The sequence below is a fragment of the Equus quagga genome, chromosome 4, assembly GCF_021613505.1.
Source record: "Equus quagga isolate Etosha38 chromosome 4, UCLA_HA_Equagga_1.0, whole genome shotgun sequence".
NCBI lineage: Eukaryota > Metazoa > Chordata > Mammalia > Perissodactyla > Equidae > Equus > Equus quagga.
In genome coordinates this window covers 33,515,640-33,536,682 of record NC_060270.1, presented here as the reverse complement: position 1 = coordinate 33,536,682, position 21,043 = coordinate 33,515,640, and the positions used below count along the sequence as shown (strand labels likewise).

The window sequence follows — 21,043 nt, the reverse complement described above, 5'->3', positions numbered from 1 at the left end:
GACCTAAATCATAAGGGTGAAAGAGCTAACAGACACCTTAGAGATCATTTTGCAGTTGGGGAAACTGAGGACCAAAGAAGAAAGGCTTCCCAAAATTCCTCACACACTTGCCATTTATACCGATATACTTTGACTTTTAATGGTTTTGTTTTTTGTGCTAAGAGTTGCATGAAATGTGGTTTTCCTCTCCCAGGTTAAATCATAGCAGCACAAATTAAGTTGGCTTTAAAATGCTGGGAAGTTTTTTAGAAGCAATATTATACGAACACTGAATTTGGAAGAGGGCAGACCATTGTACTAGTCCTGCCACGGACGCTGCATAACACTGGACAAATCCCTCCCCTCCCTCACTTGCCCATCTATAAAAGGAGGAAGTTGTACTGGATGCCTCATGGCTCCTTTTCCTTCTAAGATTCAAGGCAGTGATGGTTCCATCACTGCGACCGACTCTGGGCTCTTTAGGGTGCCCAGGTGACTGTAGATGGTAGCTCATTAAATGCTTAAAACCTTGTCATTTCTGAAATTATCTTCTTTCTTTTTATTGTGATGAACAGATTTCATTGAGTTCCATTGCTCAGTTTCCCAAATGCCTCCATAGATGCAAAATTATCTGCTTGTTCATTTTGGTAAAGTCGACTTTCCTAGGAAGCCTTGCTATTGCTGCTGTTGCTGCTGCTGTGGTGTTCTGAGCGACACCGTTTTTGAACTTAAATTTCGTTATTTGTCAAATGCAGACAGGAGACTCAATGACCTCCTTGCTGTCGTGGTAGACAGCGGAGGCGAGGCATGCAGCAGTTGTGGCCTTTTAGAAGAGTTTCTACTGAAAGTAGAAGAGCACACGCCACTACAGGAAGTACTGTATTTTTGTTTTCCAAAGAAACTTCTGTTTTCTCCAAGATAAGGGCCAGCATTTTACTGTTATGTAACACTTTCCAAATTGGCCCCTCAGAGGTGCTATCAACAGAAGGATAATCCTTTACAGTTATGTAGCTCTTTGCATTTTTTTCAAAGTACATTCACATTATCCTCTTTGATCCTCCCAACAGCTTGGTAAGGTAGGAAATGCAGGAATTATTTTCAGAGTGACAACTGGCCTTGCCTGCAGTGACAGAGGCAGTGGCAGAACTGAGGGTGATTTCCAGGGGCCCTGTCTCCCAGGCCTGCACTCATTCCTCTCCACCATGCTTCCTTCTTTAGAAAGTACAAATCATTACTCTCCAGGAACCTTAGCAATTTATTTTCTTACTACAGCTGGAGTAAGTAGGCAGAGCCGTTGGTGGCCCTTCTGCTTAGCTTTTGCCCAGAAATTACCAAGAAATTCCATCCCTGCCCTTGTAGATTCCTTTTGAGAAATCCTGAAACTAATGATAAGGGTAAAGATGAATTAGTGATTAGAGATCCATTCTGGTTTTAGTTTCTCTTGTTCTTGCTGTTGTTGTTGTTGCTGAGTGAGGGGGGCAACACTACTTGGAGCCTAGAAACTTGGGATCTCCTTGTACCTCTATTTCCTGTGAAGTGACCTTAGCACGGTCATTTCACCATGTTTGTATTTATGCCCCCAATCTCTAATTCAATCTAATTTGACACCTACTATGTTATATCCTGGGGAAGGACTGGAGGGGACTGATGGTATATGAAGAGGGAAGGTGGTAAGTGGGCACATTATGGAGGCCTTGAATGGAAAGCTAAAGAATTTGGTCTTCGTGCATGTACTTGACATTTTCACTTACATCCTTTCCATCTGTCTTCATTTTTCCAGGATTGTGGTGGTCTCCTGTCTGAAGGAGATAACCAAGGCTGCTACCCTTTGGATGGGCATATCCTCTGCAAGGCCTGCAACTCCGCCCGCATCAGGGTGCTGACCGCCAAGGCCAGCACCGACCTTTAAATTCACTCACCTGTGTAGCCGGTTAGCTGGTGGCGCGGCGAAGAATGAAACACAAGAAAAAGATAAGAAAAGAAATAGGAAAATAGAGGAAAGGCTGCCAAGCTACGGGATGGGCTCTCTTCTTCATGTACTATTAACCTTTCTTTAGAAACACATACATTATGAGATTTTTTTTTTCAAGTTCTTACCAAATACACATTTCACATTTAATCATGTAGGACCTTGATGGGCCTTTGTTCCCAAGGAATTCCACATTTTTGCACGGATTATGCTCCATCCCATTCACTTCTGCATTCCTGTAACTTTTAATCCCTATGTTTGTCTCACTTTTCATCTGGTTCAATGGCTTTTTTTAGCGTGGTATTTGCTGTCACACAGTTTTTCCTGGGTGAGTATGCCAACTCACAGGTGCTTTTAGGCATGAAGGCTCCATCCTATCACTTCCATGTTGCCTGTGATCATAAAGAATAGCCATTCTTTTTCTGTGTATTGAATAGTATATCTTTCTGTTGTTTTAAATTAGAATGTCCCTTGGGAAAAAAATGCACAATTTATATGTTAGGCTATAAAGAATTTAAGCTGTAAATTACAAGGTTAAAACAAGCCCAAATTTAATTTGCAACCATCCAAATTCAAAAATCCATAGTGACCAGTGGTCGGGGCTCATGTGAAAACACATATTGGTGAGAGATCCAAAGTTCAATCTTTTTCTAAAGACATTGTAGGTGAGACATGCTGGAAAAAGCATTTTGGGGCTATGTTTGAAAAGCCCATTATTATCCCACAAAATTGTCTTAAGATTTTCCTTTTCCGTACTACCTGGACATAATAGTGCAGACAAACTTGATTTTCTCTAGAATATAACATTTCCAATACTGTCCCGCTTTTCATCTCAGAAGTGTTGCCATGTTTTTTCTAATATCCAAACACAACTACCAAAATTGACTTTTCTCTAGAGGAAAGACCTGTAAAAGAACAGTTCAAATTCCTTTTTTTTCCTTAGGCCCAGGTCCTTTTGCCTGACAATCACAAATCAGAGCACGCAAAATAAAATTGTGTAGTTTTGTTTAGTTTACTTTAAAAAGACAGGAAAACTTGAAAAGATTGTAAAACCACAGCTTCATTATTCTCATAATCCTTCTGCAATTCAAATTACATATTGCAGAAGACATTTTCATATCATCGATGTGACATTTACACCACACTTTCAAAGACAATCACTGAAAAAACTTGCCTTTCTGAGCTAAAAATATGCAGAGTTTATGCCTGGAATCTTTATTCAAACTCTTATTGGGCAGTGAAACACTTGCTTTCCAGCTGCAGAACCATCCTCCATTAGGCTCAAATGTGTTTCTTTTAAGGGGAGACACTGATCTTAGTAGCGGCAGGTTGCCGTTTTGTAAATTAATTATATTGGATTGAGATTTCTTAAACCTTTCTTCAAGTCTTCCACAAATATATACCTTTTTAAATTATGAAGTATTTTAAATATACACAAAAGTATAAATAATAATATAATGAATGCCTGTATACGTAACACCCAGTTTAAGAAATCAAATATAGCAAATATAGCTACATTCCCCTCTATACCTTTCCCTGAGCCACAAATACCTTTTGTATGATGATAAACTGATCAGGTCGGTTTTCTAGTCTGACTTTTTTTTTTTTAATTTTTAATTTTAACACTCAGAACAGAAATGAAAAATTACTAGTGGATGTTTTGAATTGCAAACCCTGCCTCAGGAATTCCAATTCAACTGGTTTTACTTTAGTAGGAATAATCATAAAAGTGGTTCAATTTTTTTTTAATAAGAAATTCTTAAGCCTGTGTTCACTGTAGCTCATCTAAGTTAATTTGTGGCTCAGTTGCTTTGGCCACCTAAGAGTTTTGTTTTAGAACCACCAAAGTTACAGGTTTTCAAAGTGTCCTTTGACGGCTGTCCTTCCCTAACCTTGCTGCTCTCGTCCTTGATCTGATATTTCTCACAATGTGAAATACAATGGAATTCACTTTGGGCAGCATGTGAATTTTAGGATACAATAGCAACTGTACTGCTGAATTTCTGTCTTCCAAATTAAAGGCCAAACCATGCTGATGACCTCAATGCGCACTGACTATTAAACAATTGGGGTGATAATATAATCTGCTTGAATTGCTTCAGGAACTTGTTTTCTATGAAATAGTGGGGAGAAATTGTCTTTAGGCCAAAAGCCCAATTTATTGAGAGATGGATTTTCTCTCTTGAAGTGCAGTCATATTATTATAAATTTTCCCAAAAGAGGAAGCATTTATGAAATATTTATACTATAAAAATGCAATAACATTCTATTTCTTTGTTACATTTACACTCTTATGTAACTGAATGTTTACATGCAAAAAAAAAAAGAGTTATAAGAAAATGCTGTCACTGTGGCATCACCAGAATACTGCTTGCTTACAATCTTTAGAGTGCATTTTTATCACATAACCTCAGAGTATCTCTACCAAAGATTTTTAAAGTAAATCTCTTTTTAATATAGACTTATTATACTTTTATAATAATGAATGTGCACACATACATATGTAGAAATATTTAGATTTAGATTTTTTTCTTTCACATGGTATAATAAGGAAAGGATCCTACAATATTTTATTCCAGGATTTCTTAAATATATGATTTATATTGCTTTCTTTTCTTTTCTATTAATCATTTGGTTTAAGCAACGCCAAATCACTCTTTACTGTTTTAGTTACATGAAATTTTGCCTATAACAGAGATATATAGATCATATTACCTTAATGATTGTAATTCTATTGTCTTTTGATAAGTTGTCTTGATTGTTATCATTTAAACTCATAAATAATAGAAATAATCATAGAGTGTAAGAGAAAGTTTGTAAAAATATACTGTTTTAAAAAAATTGTCAAGAACACATATATTTGGTAATTCTGTGTAACATGAGAGACATGGAAAAGGGAAAAAAAACCCACTATGTCATGGGCTTTGCAGACCATTTCAAAATCAGATTTCTTTATTACCTGGATCCCCAGCTCATGCACGCTAAGTGTGGAGTCTCATCTGTAAAAAAAAATCGCCTTTAAAACTCAAAAATAAGTCATGTGTCCCAGCATAAGGCATTAAGGCTTTGAGATGCTGGACATCTCTGCAGCTCAAAGATGTGGCTTCTTTTTCCTGTCGTTAACAAATTGTTCCTGTAGGAGCAACTTCTCTGATCGAAATGACTTCATTGAGTATATGCTGGTTAATGCAGTAGAGTTAACAACACTATCATTGTTTTCTCACTACAAAAGATTCTGCAAAGATGTTTATGATGATGTTTAAAGTCTATAAAGCTCTAACTACATTTAAACAAGTATCTTATATTTGGGTCCAGAGGAAAAAAAGAGAACACTTTTATCATGGGGCTGTAGTAGAGGGTTTATGGAATAAAGACAGGACTCTGAAGACACAACTTCCAACAGTTTTCCTAGTTAGTAAAAATCCTATTAATGTGAACCAGCCGGGAATAACAGTGTTATTTCTATTTGATATGGTTTGGTCTTCTCTTGTCAAATCTGTGTCGGCTGCCCTCTGATCCCTCCATTATCAAGTTTTGAAAGGTGTTGGGGAAATTATGGCAGCTGCTAGGGAGATCAGGGAAACACTGATGTAACCTCACAGCCTCTCACCATTCCTCTTGGCTTGGAAAGGCTGTTTTTTCCATATACATTTCTAGAAATATTGCTATTCTACCTTAGTATTTCACATTTGTAGTTTAAACAAGCGATTGTCCATCTGTTGCCTAGAGCTACAGTACATGTGTGTTATGAATGAAATATGACAGCATGTTCCATACCCTGCTTTAGCCATCTGTAGGAACCCAGTAGGCTGAAAAAGATATACCTCTGCAAAATGTGTCTCAAGTCCGTTTCCTGAGATAGCTCTTTTGGTGCACTTTCATAGGAAACAGTTAGAGAGCAGTATATTTGTGCCTTATCTTGAAAGCATCTTTACACTACTATGAATACTTCCCTGAAGAGTCTAGAACATAAATATCAATCCCCGGATCTCAAAGATGTACTCATCATCAAAAAGTCAAACAAAATCCAGAGAAGTCTGAACTCTTCATCTTAATGCATTCTAATAGGATTTCTTTTCTCCTGGTCTCTTGGAAGTACCTTATTAATTCTTAAATTAGGAAAACATTCTTATGCCACAAGATGACGTATTGAATGTTGGTGGTGGTTACGTTTGGTCTTACGCTGGTTTTAGTCAGATAATGAAGACAGAGACTTCCACCTGAGCCTCTAACACACATCCAGCACATCCACCTCTTTTAATTGCCATCGTTTTTTGGTTTGTCTGTTTTTTTAATCTAATAGTGGACAGAATAAGTTGAGAATCCTGGTTCTGAGTCTTTATTATGGTGCAGCCATGAATATTTCAGGTTGAGTTATTTCCTTGACAGATAACTTTTCTCATGAGGCTGTTGTTTGGTTAGCATGTTATTCAAACCTTTGAAAAATGATCTGATTAAAGCTGCGTGACTAGGTGAGAATTCTTTCTCTTTCTTTCCCTCCTTTTCTTCCTCCTTCCTTTCTTACCCTCTTTCCTCCCTCCCTTTGTTCCTTCTTTCCATCCTACCTATTAGTGCGATCCTGCTTGTACTTTTCATAAATAAATTAAATCAATGCATTATGATCCTTATGGAACTATGATCATATAACAGAAGAAGGCTACTGCAAAATACATGCAGCATCCATAAATCCTTCCTTTAAAAGGGCGTATTTTCCAGATTGTGTTTATTCATAAAGTGAGATGAGATAATAGGGTTTTTCAGTTTCATTTTAATGAGTTTTCATCAGGGACTCAGATTATAGAGTTCTTGGCAAATTCATTTGTGACTGTCCTACTTTTCTCCACTATATACAAAGTGATCTTTCTAAGACTAGGTTAAGATTCTTTTTTTAAATCCAAAGCATTTTGACCAACAAAACAATCATATATTTAAGTGGTGGCATTTTATTTTATTCCAGTGAAACTTGGTAATTTTCCTTATGGCAAAGAAAAACTATTATCTTTCCAAAATTTTTACACATATCAGCATTTTGCCCACGGCAGTAATGTTAAATTCTAATGCTTGAATTACAGTATTTTACACGGGGTAGATCAGCATCAGGGTTTTTCCTGGAGAACTGGTTACAAGCCTCTAGTCTGTTTATAAAAAGCAACTTGAGAAAAACAAGTCTCTCAGTAAAGCATTTTGTTAAAATTTGGGTCTGAGATTCTTTTGAACTCTGGCTAATACTGATAAAAATATGCCATCTGTGTCCATTTTTTAAAATTTGTCTGAAAAACACTTATAATTCTAGGAATATATTTACATTTTTGGTTTCTATTCTCACTTCCATTTTCTATAAGTTTCAAGGGGTTGACACTGACTTTCCTTTCTGGGAGGGTCACGTATGAGGAGAGTTAAACATCCTTACTGATATATACTTAATTCAATACAGAAATGCATTTGCCAAGAATTAATGCTCGTCTCAGTGAGTTGGGGATTTGGTATTCAGACAGTTTTTCTTTTTAACCTGTCTCCAAGAAGAGTGGGCTTCCGGAGGGAAAGGAGGAATTTGAGAGAAGGGGCAGTCTGCAATGAAAACAACGGCAGGGGAGTCCTTATAAAGTGTAACTCTGAGAAGTTTCATAGAGGTTTTAGGGATCAGCAATTGTAGTTGTTTAAACAAGTAAAATATTTATATTTCCAAGTTTATCAGGTGTTTAAAAATCACTGTGGATAATGATATAGTTTTCCCTTGTCTGAGAGGTAAAGTAAGAGCTGCTGCTGGGCCCCATGGCATGGCCATGACTACACCAGAACTTTTCTAATGCATGTCCTTTCATCCCCTCTGGGAGAGGGGCATAGCTCATTCTCTTTGTGACAGACAGTGATACATGTTCTCACATATTCTTACACAAGCTGCACTACACCCTAAGCATCTCGGAGGGTTAGAGGTTTTCATTTTCACACATCCAGTGTTTTCTCTCTTTCCAAAGTACTTACCTGGTGAGCACAGTAAGGAGGAGATTTTTCGGTCTGCAGTTCTCTTGTTTAAATTCAGTCATCCACTTTCTGTAATGTCTTGCCTAAATAATTATTCTATAATTGATCTGTACTAGTTTTCTCTTTTTTAGTTGCAAGCACAGCAAACTAACTTTATCTTACTAAGTTTAAAGAAAAATAAATATGAAATGGAAAAGTTTTCCTTCGGTATAGAAAGGAATGATATTTATTCCTTTCTCTATATTCCTTTCCTGGTCCTGGTACAAAAAATTGTAGACTTAACTTTAGTTATCCAACATGCATGTGGCTTATTTTGTGGAAAGTTCTGTGAAAGATGTGTTTGTATTAAACTCATGGACGTTTCCTCCTTGAAGTTTTTAAAAAAGTTGCTAAAAATCTTTGCTGTTTTTTCCTGATTGTTATTTAATTAGCAGCAGTATCTAACCACACTAATAAATATCTCTATTTCCAGCCTTTGATATAAACAAAATTAATGTTCTGCAAGCAAAGAGTTATATACTAGAAAGAGGAAGAAACCCTACAACTAATTCCTTTGTAGTACTTTAAGGTGCTTGTCTTAATCCTTCCTTACTGTATGTCTTCATTAATTTTTCCAAGATCCATCTACTTAGGGCAAGAGAAAAACTTAATCATCTAACTCTGATAGATATTTAACCAATTTACTCAAACAAAAGCTTTACTAAACAACTCACAAATACATTCAGTCAACTTGGCACTGAACGTAGCTTCTAATTCAGTTCTCAACCCCAGGAGGAGAATGATGTACCAAGAATGAGACAGGTATTGTTATGCCATCTTGTGTTCTACACCCGTGTAGAGGTGCTCTTCCTAGACAAACATAGAATCAGAGGCCCTTTAAGGGTCTGGATCTCCTCCGTTATTTTCCTGACAAGTCACCATCCCACATCTTAGACTTGGCCAATCTGTTGTACTGTTCACAGCAGTCCGTTCTACCACTGGGCAGCTCTTTCTATGAAAGTTCTTCCTCATGTTAAACAAAAATCTGGCTCTACAGCTACATAAAACTAGTCTAATGTCTAAATCTTTGCCTCTAGGTCAGCTGTCTCTAACTCTTTCAACTTTTCCTCACTTACTGACGTAGTTCAAGTCCAATCATCCTTCTGCTGCTTCTTTGAACAGCTGGACCCAAAAATATTTTCTAATTTTATTTCAATCTACTTGCTGAAACTTAGCAATCGCTTTGGGTCAGGCTAGGTGAAAACACATTCTTGGGGCTGAAAGTAAATGGAATTGGAATCACCCAAAGGAAACTGATGTTCAATGTAGAAATTTTCCCCGAGGACTCACATCCAGAAGGGTGAAAGTTAGATGAAGACAGATCTCCTGTGTGTACAAAACAGTCCTCCTACCCTGTGTCCTGTGCTGTTTTTGATGTTGCCAAAATCAGTCATTCTGAAAACAGGAAGCAAGCTAATACATATACCATCCATTAGATTCCCACTTCTTGGTAAATGTTCTTAAAGTCTCTTCAACCTTTCCCCTTTGTCCCTCTCTTCTCAAGAATAAGACATTTCTTGTGCTATTTCCATACTGAATATGCAAAAAGAGTCCTGCCTGGGCACTTTATAGGTTCTGTATAAATATTTACTGGCTGATTGGTTTTGAGATTCACTTCCATTTTTCTGTGCTCAAATGTTTGTACCTAGAGATCTTGCGCTTTAGACCAAGTGAGCAGCTTCCCTACATGATCAATTAGGAACTATCCTTAGGAGTCTATATTTTCTATTTTGTTGTTCTAACATTTTTATCCTTTACTCATCACTTCAATTTAACAATTGCTGTAAGAGAATCAGCCTCTAAGTAACCTTGATTCAGGCCAACTGCAATAAGATTAAACAGGCTTAATCTGTACTCTATAGAAAGGAATATGTCATTGGGAAGAGGAATTCTTTCCAGTAGCATCAGTAAAGGCTTCATGGAGGAGTGAAATTTGCTAAGAAATCTTGAAGTGACTAATTGAAGTTGAAGGAAAATAATTAAGGCACCAAAGACAACAGGAAACACACTATATTCAGAGAAGACTCTCTGCTTTAAGTATCACAGATCCTGGAATTTCCTTAACAGGAGAAAAGGCTTCCAGATATTCAGAGTCAATGGGAAGGAAAAGGCATAGGGAAAGGCTAATTCAATTATTTGCTTTCTCATCTCTTTATAACTGGACAATAGGATGAGCTTCCAAAATATAATCCAACACATACAATATGAACAGGAAACTTTATTTATAACATACAAAACATACATTCTTATTGACTTATAGCTACATACTCTACTCTTGGAATAAACACACTAGTCTTTTGAACCCCTACAAGGGACCAGCACGGTACTCTTATTTTCCTATTACTTCCAGGTCCACAATTGGAAAGGACTCTACCGTCATCTATTCCACTTGGTGTTAAAATTCTCTTGCAGATTCATTGATAAGTAAAAAAATCCAGACTCTGCTTAAACATCACCTGCATCAAGGAGCTCATTACTTCTTAAGGTCTTCCGTTTTCTCCATCACACTTTGTTCTAAGCCTCCCCTGACTTTGAAACAGAACCAGCCTTTGAGCCTTATGTTTTCCTTGGTGCCACACAAAACCAGTCTTTAGAACATGATAAAATGTTGCTTCCTCCCTCCACTTTCCTTCCAAATACATTTGTTTCATTTTTGACAACACATTTCTTTAAAAGAAAACTTTGATTTTTAGCTGAAGATTATAAAAATCTTTAAACATCCTTAAAAATTGTCTGAAGGATTTTCTGAGGGGCAGGTTTTAGAGTTCATGCGTTTTTTATAGTTGTTTTTACTTTCTTACTCAAAAGACGAACTGTTCTGACAGTTGCTACATAGCTTTATGCATTCCCCCAGTAACTAACCCATGAACAGTACACTCCAGTTATCTGGCTTGCTGATAATGACCTTAAAATGTTGGGAAATGTCAGTCTGTGATCTCCCCCGCTAACAAGGGAAAAGTCAAAAGGAAAAGGTAGTGGTTCTGTTGAAACTCATTCCTTCTGGCCAGTTTTTCAGTGCAAAAGGAAATCATTCTTCAGGGAAAGGGTTATGTTATGGTTTTATGTAGAAATGTGTAGATCCTTTTATTATTGCCCTAGGTTACTAGTTAGTACCAATGCTATTCCTTGGTCTTTGGGAGGACAAGTCTTGTGGCTTCTTCCACCCCCGCTTTAAATTAGAGTGCCCTCTGCTCAGAATGTGTCATCAGTCTCCTGGGCAGGACCTGGGAGTAGCTTTCTAAGCTCTAAAATAATAATTCCTAAGAGAGCTTAAAAACTGCTTTCGCACATAAAACAGCCCTGGGAGGAAGGTTATTAATAGCCCTATCTTAGAAGAGAAAGCTGAGGCCCAGAATCGTTAAGTGACTTGCCAAAAGCGATACAGCTGGTAAGTGGCAGATTTGGGGATGCACCCAGGTCTTGCAAGTATAGTCCTCTCTCCAGTGGCCATTGTCAGGGCACAAAATACCTCAGAGCACAATGTCTGCTTCTCACAGAATAAAGTGCCCCTGTCCAAAGGCATCCGGGGAAATTCACATAGACCATTTAGCAATCAGGTGGCAAATCCGTGTGTGCACTGCGGTGCAGAGATCATTTGGAACTTGCATGCATCTTCTGTGTCCTCTTGTGGAAAACTACAAGGTATTCTGTCTGATCAGAATGTGGTGGGGATGAAGTCAGTGAGGAAAGGCCACCACTAAGAACAAACAACTGTGGCACTGAAGCACACTGCCACGGATTTCCCCAGAGACACATGATTTACTTTACATTAACTGAAAAAGTCTGGAACTGTGAAGTTCAGAATATCAACTGAGATCATATCATTTAGAATGCAGTGGAGTGCAAGGTGACTTGATCTTTAAGACAAGACTCTCTCCTGTGGGCTATGATTTATGCCCCACAGAGGCAGAAACAGCTATAGGTAAACAATGCATAGTATTTTCTCTCTCTCAGTTCACATTTATTGAGGCCCACTAAGTGTATGTCGCTGCCTCAGGCTTTTCCAAACCAACAACCAGTCCATGAACTTGAAATGTCTGTGAACAAATGCTTTGGGACTGATTGCCATTCTGGTCTTTGCCATTGGCTAGACTGGGCTTCCTGGGCTGTTGTAGTTTTGTGATTTGTGTATGCCTATTACAGGGAGTATGCCTATCACTGTGTTGTTTCCAGGATACTTGGAAGTCTCATGTATATTCTAGAAGCTGCTCTACAGGGCAGTTCAACAACTGGGCATTCTTTCTCTTGAGCTGCATCCCTCAGGAGGCTGTGCCTTTTGATGTGTGCTCTTGGGTTTTTATTTCCCCCAATTTCTCATTATGGTTGTTGGCTTTAAGTTAAAATCTGTGAACTGATTGAAAAATATTCTTTCTTCATCTGAGTTCAATCTACTTCAGGAGACCTTTAAAATGATCTCAACTAGTAAGCTTTCTAAGCATTTTCCCTCCCTAGAGTCTGCCATCCATCAAGCCCATCTCATCATCCATCTGCTTATTCCCTGGGATTAATGAGGGCCAAGTTAAATAACAAATAGCCTCCCACCCCTTTCCCATCTTTACACCTGGGAAACACAAAAAGTGCCAACGGGGCCAGCAAAGTAGTAATCTTGGCTGAGATAGCTACTTCAGAGACTGGAAAGGTGCCTTATCTTCCTGTGAGGTTTGATAAATGTTATGGCTGATGGAATAGAAGACAGTTTTGTAGAATAGATGGAGTACCACCACCGAGGAATGGATTAATAGAAGCAGCATTTTGAGAACTTTTCAGAATTATTAGGTGAGTACACCTGAGTAAAGACTGACTTGGGTGGAATCTGTGACATCTTATTAGAAGGAATAAAAGACAGTGAATATGAAAAAGCAGCCCTTTCCAAAAATGGGAGCCACAAACCCTGATTTATCTTTACATATGTAAAGAAAAGTATTAGTAAAAATTTTCCTCCTCCATTCTACACAAGATAGTCCCCCATATTTAAGGAAAATACAATTGTGTTGTCTTTAAAATACACACCCGTGCACGTGCATGCACGCATGCCCACACATACACACACAAACATCTTCCAAGAAAGCTGATCCTTCAAAAAAGAAATCTTATTTTAAAACACTTGGGTTTTTTCAGGCCAGGAAACAAATAATTCCTAGACCTGACCCATTTTTGTGGCTGCCAAAGAGGGAAAGAAAAAGCTGTTTAAATTTCGTATGGATCCATTTATCTCTTACAATATGCCAAAGCAATTTGAGGTGGGGGTGGAAACTAAGGTATTTCTCTCTCCTGCTTACTTCTCTCTTTATATTTCTATCTGTGGGTTTCGAAAAGGGAAAGAACTATTGTTGAGCCCTTATTATTGATGCATTGTGTCACCACTTTGTACAGGGCCTGCTGCTTCATGCTGAGGCACAGGAATCACAGTTGCTTTCTCAACTCCATTTCTCCATCGTGAGGGAGTAAATATTGAACCTGAATGTCTTTCCTCACCAAATTATTCAACTTCATTTCTGAACTAGTTTAAAAAACGTGAAATGAGGAGAGCTAGCTTTTCGTGGATATGTTTCTCCCTTCTTTCTTGGGAGACAAATGTGAAGGGGAAAAAAATTCAGTTCCTTTTCATCTTTCTCTCTCTGGGTAACAGCTTATGATCGCTTAGTAATTAATGATAAACCAGAAGTAAGAGAATCGCTCAGCCAGGTTATGATGCATCTGCCAATGTGTTCCATTCATTCAAACACAGACTTTGAGAGGAAAAGGGATCTCTATGATTTAAATACCAACAGTGGGAATGGCCTCATGTTTTAACTTTCAAATAGTAAAAGACAAGATGATATTTGGACAGTGTCTGCTTTTTACTAATCTTATATACCTCCGGCTTAGTTTTTAAGTGTATCAATATATCAGGGTAAAATTGCCAAAAAGAGTTAAAGTGCGTTAGACCTCCCTCACTAGCAAATTGAAATTGATATAGACCATTCCAGTCTTCTAACTCAACTGAGGTGTATCTTTGATGAAAGAGTTAGGGACCTGGAAACTAAATCTTAATCACCAATATTGTGTCACGAAGTAGTTGCAAAATCATTTTTAAATGACTTTCTTCGTTTTACTACCCATTATTCTCTTGGGAAAGCTGATGAGCAAATTATCCAAAATTATTTCCTTATTAAACAAAGTCAGAATAATTCTCCCCCTAAAAATCTGAATTATGCCCTCGTTCTTTTTCAGGAAACATATCAAAGATCAAATAGAATTGAAGATGACACTTGATTATCTGATTCTTTAGAATGAATAAAATTATCATGTGATTTAATGTGCCTTAAGCAAAAATTTAAACTTAGATGCAAAACTTACACAGCTGGCAATTGCGTGGAGCTTTTCCACGTGGTCTATGCAATGAATTACTTTGTTTTTTGTTTTGTCTTTTAAACTTCACCTTTATCATTAGTTTAACAAATTTGGGGGTCTGTCTCTCCACTGGGAATATGTGCAATTATAAAACACACCAAAAAAAGGAAGGGAAAGAACTTTGAGTAGCAAATCGGTCCCATGAAGTAGACGTGACACGAAGATGCAGAGGCTGAGGATAGTAATTTTCTCAGAGCCGCACACACGAGCTTTCATTTCATGGCTTTGTCACAGGCTTTTCTCCTTCTGTGCTGTCACCTTTGAGAAAAACGATTGCACCTTCTCCAAGTCTGCCTTTTTAGCAGCTACACTTGAGTTGGCAAGACTTCCCCCGTTCTGAATATAGCCATTTGCCGACTCCGGCCTCTTTGCGAGACTGACTCAAATCTGTGATCTTCTCTTCAGCATACACATCAGCAAAGTGAGAAGATGAGCACTAAATATAGGCTCTATTAACTTTACTTTTAGATTTACTGCCTTCAAAAAGTGCCTATTCTGAGAAACATAGACGTTATTCCTACATATGTATGTACACACGGTACCCAGAGTCACACTGTGCAGCCTTCAAAAACATACCATCGAAAAGAGTAGGTGCAGAGATAAAGAAACCTTGCCAAATGGAAGAAAGTCACTCATTTCCAATATCCCCTCTCGAATGGCACCGTGAAACGGGCTGCAAACACATTCCCTGAGCATTCCTTGCTGATACAGCCACTTTATATTTATATCCTACCGGATGGTGGCATATTGCTGAGGTTTCCTGTATTCTGCTTCAAAGGAATATATGCTTTATGAAATTGGAACATTTAGTCAGGAAAAAGATTGTCTAAGAGGATTAATAGAGCCAGAGTCTGTATTAGGATATATGTCATATGTATGTTTTATAAACTGAACATTGGTGGGTTTCGAATGTCAGCACAGTTCTTTTCCTTTTATCTCTCAAGCTAACATCAGTGAACACTGAAGAGAAGTCTTGGCTATGACGATTGGTGCCTCAGGGGGCCAAATGTCCTGGGCAGATCCTTAGAGCATCTTTAGTTTGACTTCTAAAAAGGGGCACATGTTATTTAATGGCTTTTGTTATCATAGTTCTGTCACTGACATTGTAACCATAGATACTGTTGATGGAGCAGCAGCACAGCCTAGAAAGAGGGATTCTTACTGAAGTGTGGCAATAGGAGAGGGTCCATGTAGAAAGGACAAGGTAGACAGTGCATGATTTTAGGAAAAGGGTTGAAGGGAGGACGTGCTTCCAAAAAAGATCTTTCTCAATGTGTCGTCTGACTCAACCAGCTGGCAAATTACACTTGCCAATTCGTTCTCTTTCCTTCTAAGTCAGTTGGCTCCATATTCACTTGAATAATGCCTCTGCTTTGGGAAAGCAAGATACCTCCAGTTATCCTTTCTCCAAAGAAGCTCTTGATGTCCCTTTGGTCACAAAGTTGTCTCCTACCCCAGCCAGTTTCACCAAATGGAAGTACAGGGGCATAATCTATAGAAGATGCCAGTGCAGTCAGCCACCACTGTGCCTTCCATATAAAGAGCCCAACTACATAAACTAGGGATGAGGTGGAACAGATTACTATTTCATAATTCCAAGAGTGTTGACCACGCGACGTTAGTTGTCATCATTTTATGAGACCAGTTGGCTCCTTGGAGAAAGAGTGATACTCTTCACCAAAATTATCTACTCTTCCTACTGATGTTCTTTTCCTGGCTTTACCGTCTTCAATTTCAACACTAGTCACTTTCTGTTATTTAGACAATCAGATTTTAGTGCTGGATAAGAGTTCAAAAATCTCTGTGCAATGTCAGAAGGCACATTGGGGTACAGAGGATTTCCTCCTTGGAAACCAGATGGACTGGGGAAGAGATAACATGGCTTTGCTCCAGGTTTCAATCTGATGATCGTGACTATGAGAGAGAGTTTTATATAAATATTAAATAGTATTTATAGGTGAATAGATCAAGGAGAAGGGACAGGGAACAGCCAGGTTTTTCTACGCTGAATGTGCCTACTTAGAGCAAGAACTTCCCACCAAGTACAGTCATAGCCCCGCCACGATCAGCTGCTAGTCTGAATAACCTTCCCTGATGTAGGGAAAGCCACACAAAATCATAGCAGGAATATGCCCTTTTTCACACGTGTCATGCTGACAGAGCCAGGATATTCATAAAAATAAAGGTTTCCCTTTGTTATTTGATTCTTAGCAAATTGCATTTCTCCACTACATCATGAACCATACTGACATATTCCCAAATAGGCCACGTGGCTCCTTATGAAAATAAGAGAATAAAACCTGTTATAAGCAAGTGATTTGGATATTTTCTTTTGTATTTATGCATTATCCAACTATATTAAAACATGTTTCTATTTACCTTCTATCAATTTTTTCTATCAATTATGTTTTTCCAATAAATATGAAAATCATATTCTTTTCTGTAAAAGAACTGCAACGACTTTATTATATTTAGAAATCCAATAAACTTAGTACCTTTACTTGCCTTTGTGTGGAATTCTTTTTGAGTTGGATAATCTCCGTTTCCTTTTCTTCTGACCCCTTTTACTATGATTCATTTTTTACATCATTTGCTTTCCATATGGTCTTCTGAGGAAGGGAATGTCTCTCAAAGCAAATAGGATGGCAACAAGAGCATGAAGGCACCCACTCTCTTCCACTGTTAGCACAGAAGATCTTAAGCTTGGCTGTGTTCCACAATTACTTGATTACTATGTGTCTTAACCTCGCAAGTAAAGACTTTTTTAAAGTTGGATCCAAGTAAATGGGTCCCTAGGGGTGGGAGGGGAGGTTCTCCACTCTCATAACCAACAACGGGCTGACTTTTTCACACTTATATTCATCTGTACTATGCATATTTTTTGAACGTTGAGAATCTGCTCTGTACTAGGCACCTTGAGGAATGCAGACATGAATCAGTTCCTGCTCTCAAGGAGTCATTCATCTAGTAGAGCTGATAGACATGGATACAAATAACTGGAGAAAGGACAGGAGGACTCAAGATGCAGGGCAGAATGTAACAGCGTTTTCAAAGCTTTCACTGTTCATTATATCATTTTTAATAGACCTGTGATATGGAATTATTTTACCATGATTTTATAGATGAAAATGGTGAGAATGCAAGAATTAATAACCCAAGATCACCATTCATTCGCTAAACACTTTTTTTCTGTTATTCTAAGTAACATATCTGCTGTAGAACCCAGTACTCCTGATACCCAGTTCGGTGATCTGTCTACTAAACCTTAAGAGTGACCAGAAGTGACATGTGCAAAGTACATGAAACCCCTTCCACGAAATTCAGAAATGAACATCCCTCTTCCTTCCCACTTAGGCCTTGGGTTTTATCTCTCCAACATCACATCTCAGCCTACTAACACTAAGGGCTCTGAGAACTACAGGTGCAAGGACTTTGAGAGGCCACCATTTTTGAAGGCGCCAGACACAAGAGACATCTTTGAATAAGCAAATGATAGAGAAATCCCTGTAACTCAGGGTATTCATAACTTGCTAGAAAGTTGTAGACAAACAAGGGCATCTAACATGGAATTTTGTCTTTCCCTGTTTTTTTCAAATTACTCTCTGTTCTTTGGCTGCTTTTGTTGTCTGTACCCTAACACTGCTAACATTCACGTGTTCCTATTCATGAAGTTTGAGGGCTAGAGGGGCCCACAGAGAGCATTTACTCTGAGGTTGTGAGGGAATACTAAGTCCCAGAAACATGAAAGGATTTATCCAAGGTCACAGAATAATGACAAGGCTGGATCTTGAGTCCTGGCCCCCAACTGTCTGTAGAGTGCTATTGTACTGATGACTTTAATAATGTGGAAGAGACTGGAAAACAAGTTCTATCTATAATTTCCACTTCTTGGAAAAATAAACAAATTTAAAAATGAACAAAAACTGAGAAGGCTTAATGTCCACAGATCCTAACTAAAAGGAATTTTCAAAGACAGATTTCAGGAAGAAAGGAAATAAACTAAGATGGAATATCAGTGATGCAACAAGGGATGGTGAGCAAAGAAAATGGCAATCACATAGTTCAATCTCAAACAAGTTGAGTTTATCCCAGGAATGTAAGAGTAGCTGAACATTAGAAAGTCTATTAATGTAATTCACCACTTTCACAGAACAAAATAAAAAAGTCTTGTGATCAAAATATCTCAGTAAATGAAGAAAAAGTCTAATACAATAAAACATTCATTGAAAAAACAACCTTTAGCAAACAAGAAATGAAACTTCCTTGATTGAACAAAGGCTATCTATGCAAAAACCACCTGAAATGGTGAAACATTAGAAGTAATTATTTTCAATCATAAGCAAGAGAAGGACACCCACTATCACCACTTCTATTCAAATTTGTACTGAAGACTCCAGCCAGTGCAGTTATAGAAATATGAATAAAATATACAAAAAGTGGAATATGAGAAACCGAACTGCCATGAATCATAGATGATATAATTATAGAAAACTTTATATAGAAACCCAAAATAATATGAAAATTAGCATTAAAAGTTAAGCAAGTTCACTAGATATAACATTGATATATCAAAATATCCATCTTATTTCTGTGCAACAGCCACAAAGAGTTTGATAATTTATTTTTGAATAAACCTATATAATAGTAACAAAAAACATAAAGTATCTAAGAATATCTTCTTTAAAAGGTAAAAGACCTTAATGAAGAAAATCATAAAACTTTGCTGAAAGACATTAAAGCAGAAAAAAATAAGTGGAAAGATGTACCAAAGCGAAACTAGGAAATAATAGCAGAGAAATGTAAATTCTCCCTAAATTGGTCCATATTTTTAATGAAATTCTAATTTAAATCTCACCAGAATTTTTTATGGACTTTGATAAGCTAACTCTAAAATTTACTTGGAAAAGCAAATGCAAAAATACCCAAGACGTTTATGAAGAACAAAGAAGGATAATTTTCTTTACCAGGTAAGATTTTCTATAAAGCTATAGTAATTAGGGCAACATATTATTTGTATTAAAAAAAGACAAATATACAGATGGACCATAGTTGAGAATCTTCGAACAAAACCATCTATTTATGACAACTTAATATATGACATGAATGATATTGCAGACCACTGTGGAAAGGGTAGCAGCTGAGATCATTGGTTTTCATGTGGAAAAAAATAACGTCCAATGCCTACCTCATGTAGGCAAAACTTTAAGACCTATTAAAAAATCTTTTTGACCTTTAGGACATGAAGGATTTCTTGAACAAAATTAAAAACATGAAAATTACAAATAAAAGAATTGATCATTTAGACTTCATTAAAATTAAGAAATATGGTTAATCAAAAGACTCCCAATAGCTTCAGGCTGGGAAAAGCTATTTGCCAGACACAAAACTGACAAAGGATTACTATCCAGAATACACAAAAAATTCCTAACAAAAGGAAAATTCAATAGAAAAATGGGCACAAGAACAGGCATTTCATGGTAAAGGAAATGCACATGGCCAACTGACGTATGAAAGAATGCTTAAGTTAGTCATTAGGGAAATGCAAATTAAAACTAATATGAATTACCACTTCACACCAACCACATCAGCAAAAATCTAAAAGTCTATGTCAAATATTGGAGATAATATGAAGCAATGGGTATTTATATACAATAGTGGTGGGAGTGTAAATTGCTAAAATCACTTTGGAAAATAATTTAGCATTATCTAATAACGAGGAAGACATGCAAATCCTGTGACCAGTAATTGTGCTCTTGCCTATGTGCTCCAGAGGCATTCATCAAGATATAGAACTTTATTATTTGTAATGGCAAAAAGTCGACAATAACACAAATGTTCATCCGAGGAAAATTGATAAGTAAATAATAGTATATTTCTGCAATAGAATAATGTATAACAGTGAAAATTAATGAACTATAGTTAAATAAATCAATATGGTGAATTATCAGAAACATAATATTAGAGGAAAAAGCAGTCATAAAAGAATAAATACATAATTTACATAAAATTTTAAAACAAGCAAAACTAATTATGTTGTCTAAGGATATATATATGTCCTTATATATATCCTCATATATATCCTGGGGATATAGGATAAAAGAAGGGAGATGCGATTGGTGAAAGGCCTATGGGAAGCTTCAGTGGTGTTATTAATATTCCATTTCTTTAGAAGGATTGTAGGTTCATAAGCATTTATTTTATTATTTTACATCATAGTATGTGATCTACATCTATCATATGTTTCATAATACAATAGTTAAAAAAGAAAAGAAGGAAAAAGTGCTCCCTGATAACTCCACTTTGCATTCCAGTGCAGAGACAAGTGCACAATACATCCTTCATGACCAGGACATCTGAGATTAAGGCTGCCTTGGGAGACTGCTAAGGAAAGCCCCAGTATTTCTCAACACTTTTTAAAACAAAATCCTGGAAGTAACTTCTTTAGTAAACATAGATGAGGATGAGTAGAAAATGGAAACTGAGGAACAAAGCTCTCACTGGTGGTCATGCAATTATAGGACATTTCCCCTCTCTCTTCCCACACTTCTCTGCTTCTGGCACCTTCTATAAAGACTTTTCTTCTATGAAATTTTCATTGCTTAATTTATTGAAACTGATAACTTCCTCTTCCGGGTTCCCATTACAGTGCAAACTAACATATCCTCATTCCTCACTTGTGTA

At 37.2% G+C, this 21,043-nt stretch overlaps 1 protein-coding gene across 7 annotated transcripts in view; it reads left to right on the top strand.

Annotated features, from left to right (window-relative positions):
* The window catches only part of LPP (LIM domain containing preferred translocation partner in lipoma), a 653,489-nt gene extending 636,627 nt beyond the window's left edge, over nucleotides 1–16,862 (top strand). For all 7 annotated transcript variants that reach the window (XM_046658568.1, XM_046658562.1, XM_046658566.1 and 4 more), the window contains one exon: nucleotides 1,760–16,862. In XM_046658568.1, coding sequence (XP_046514524.1) covers nucleotides 1,760–1,888 — 129 coding nt within the window. In that variant the 3' untranslated portion in view covers nucleotides 1,889–16,862. The remainder of the gene's footprint in view (nucleotides 1–1,759) is intronic.
* The last annotated feature ends 4,181 nt before the right edge of the window (nucleotides 16,863–21,043 follow it).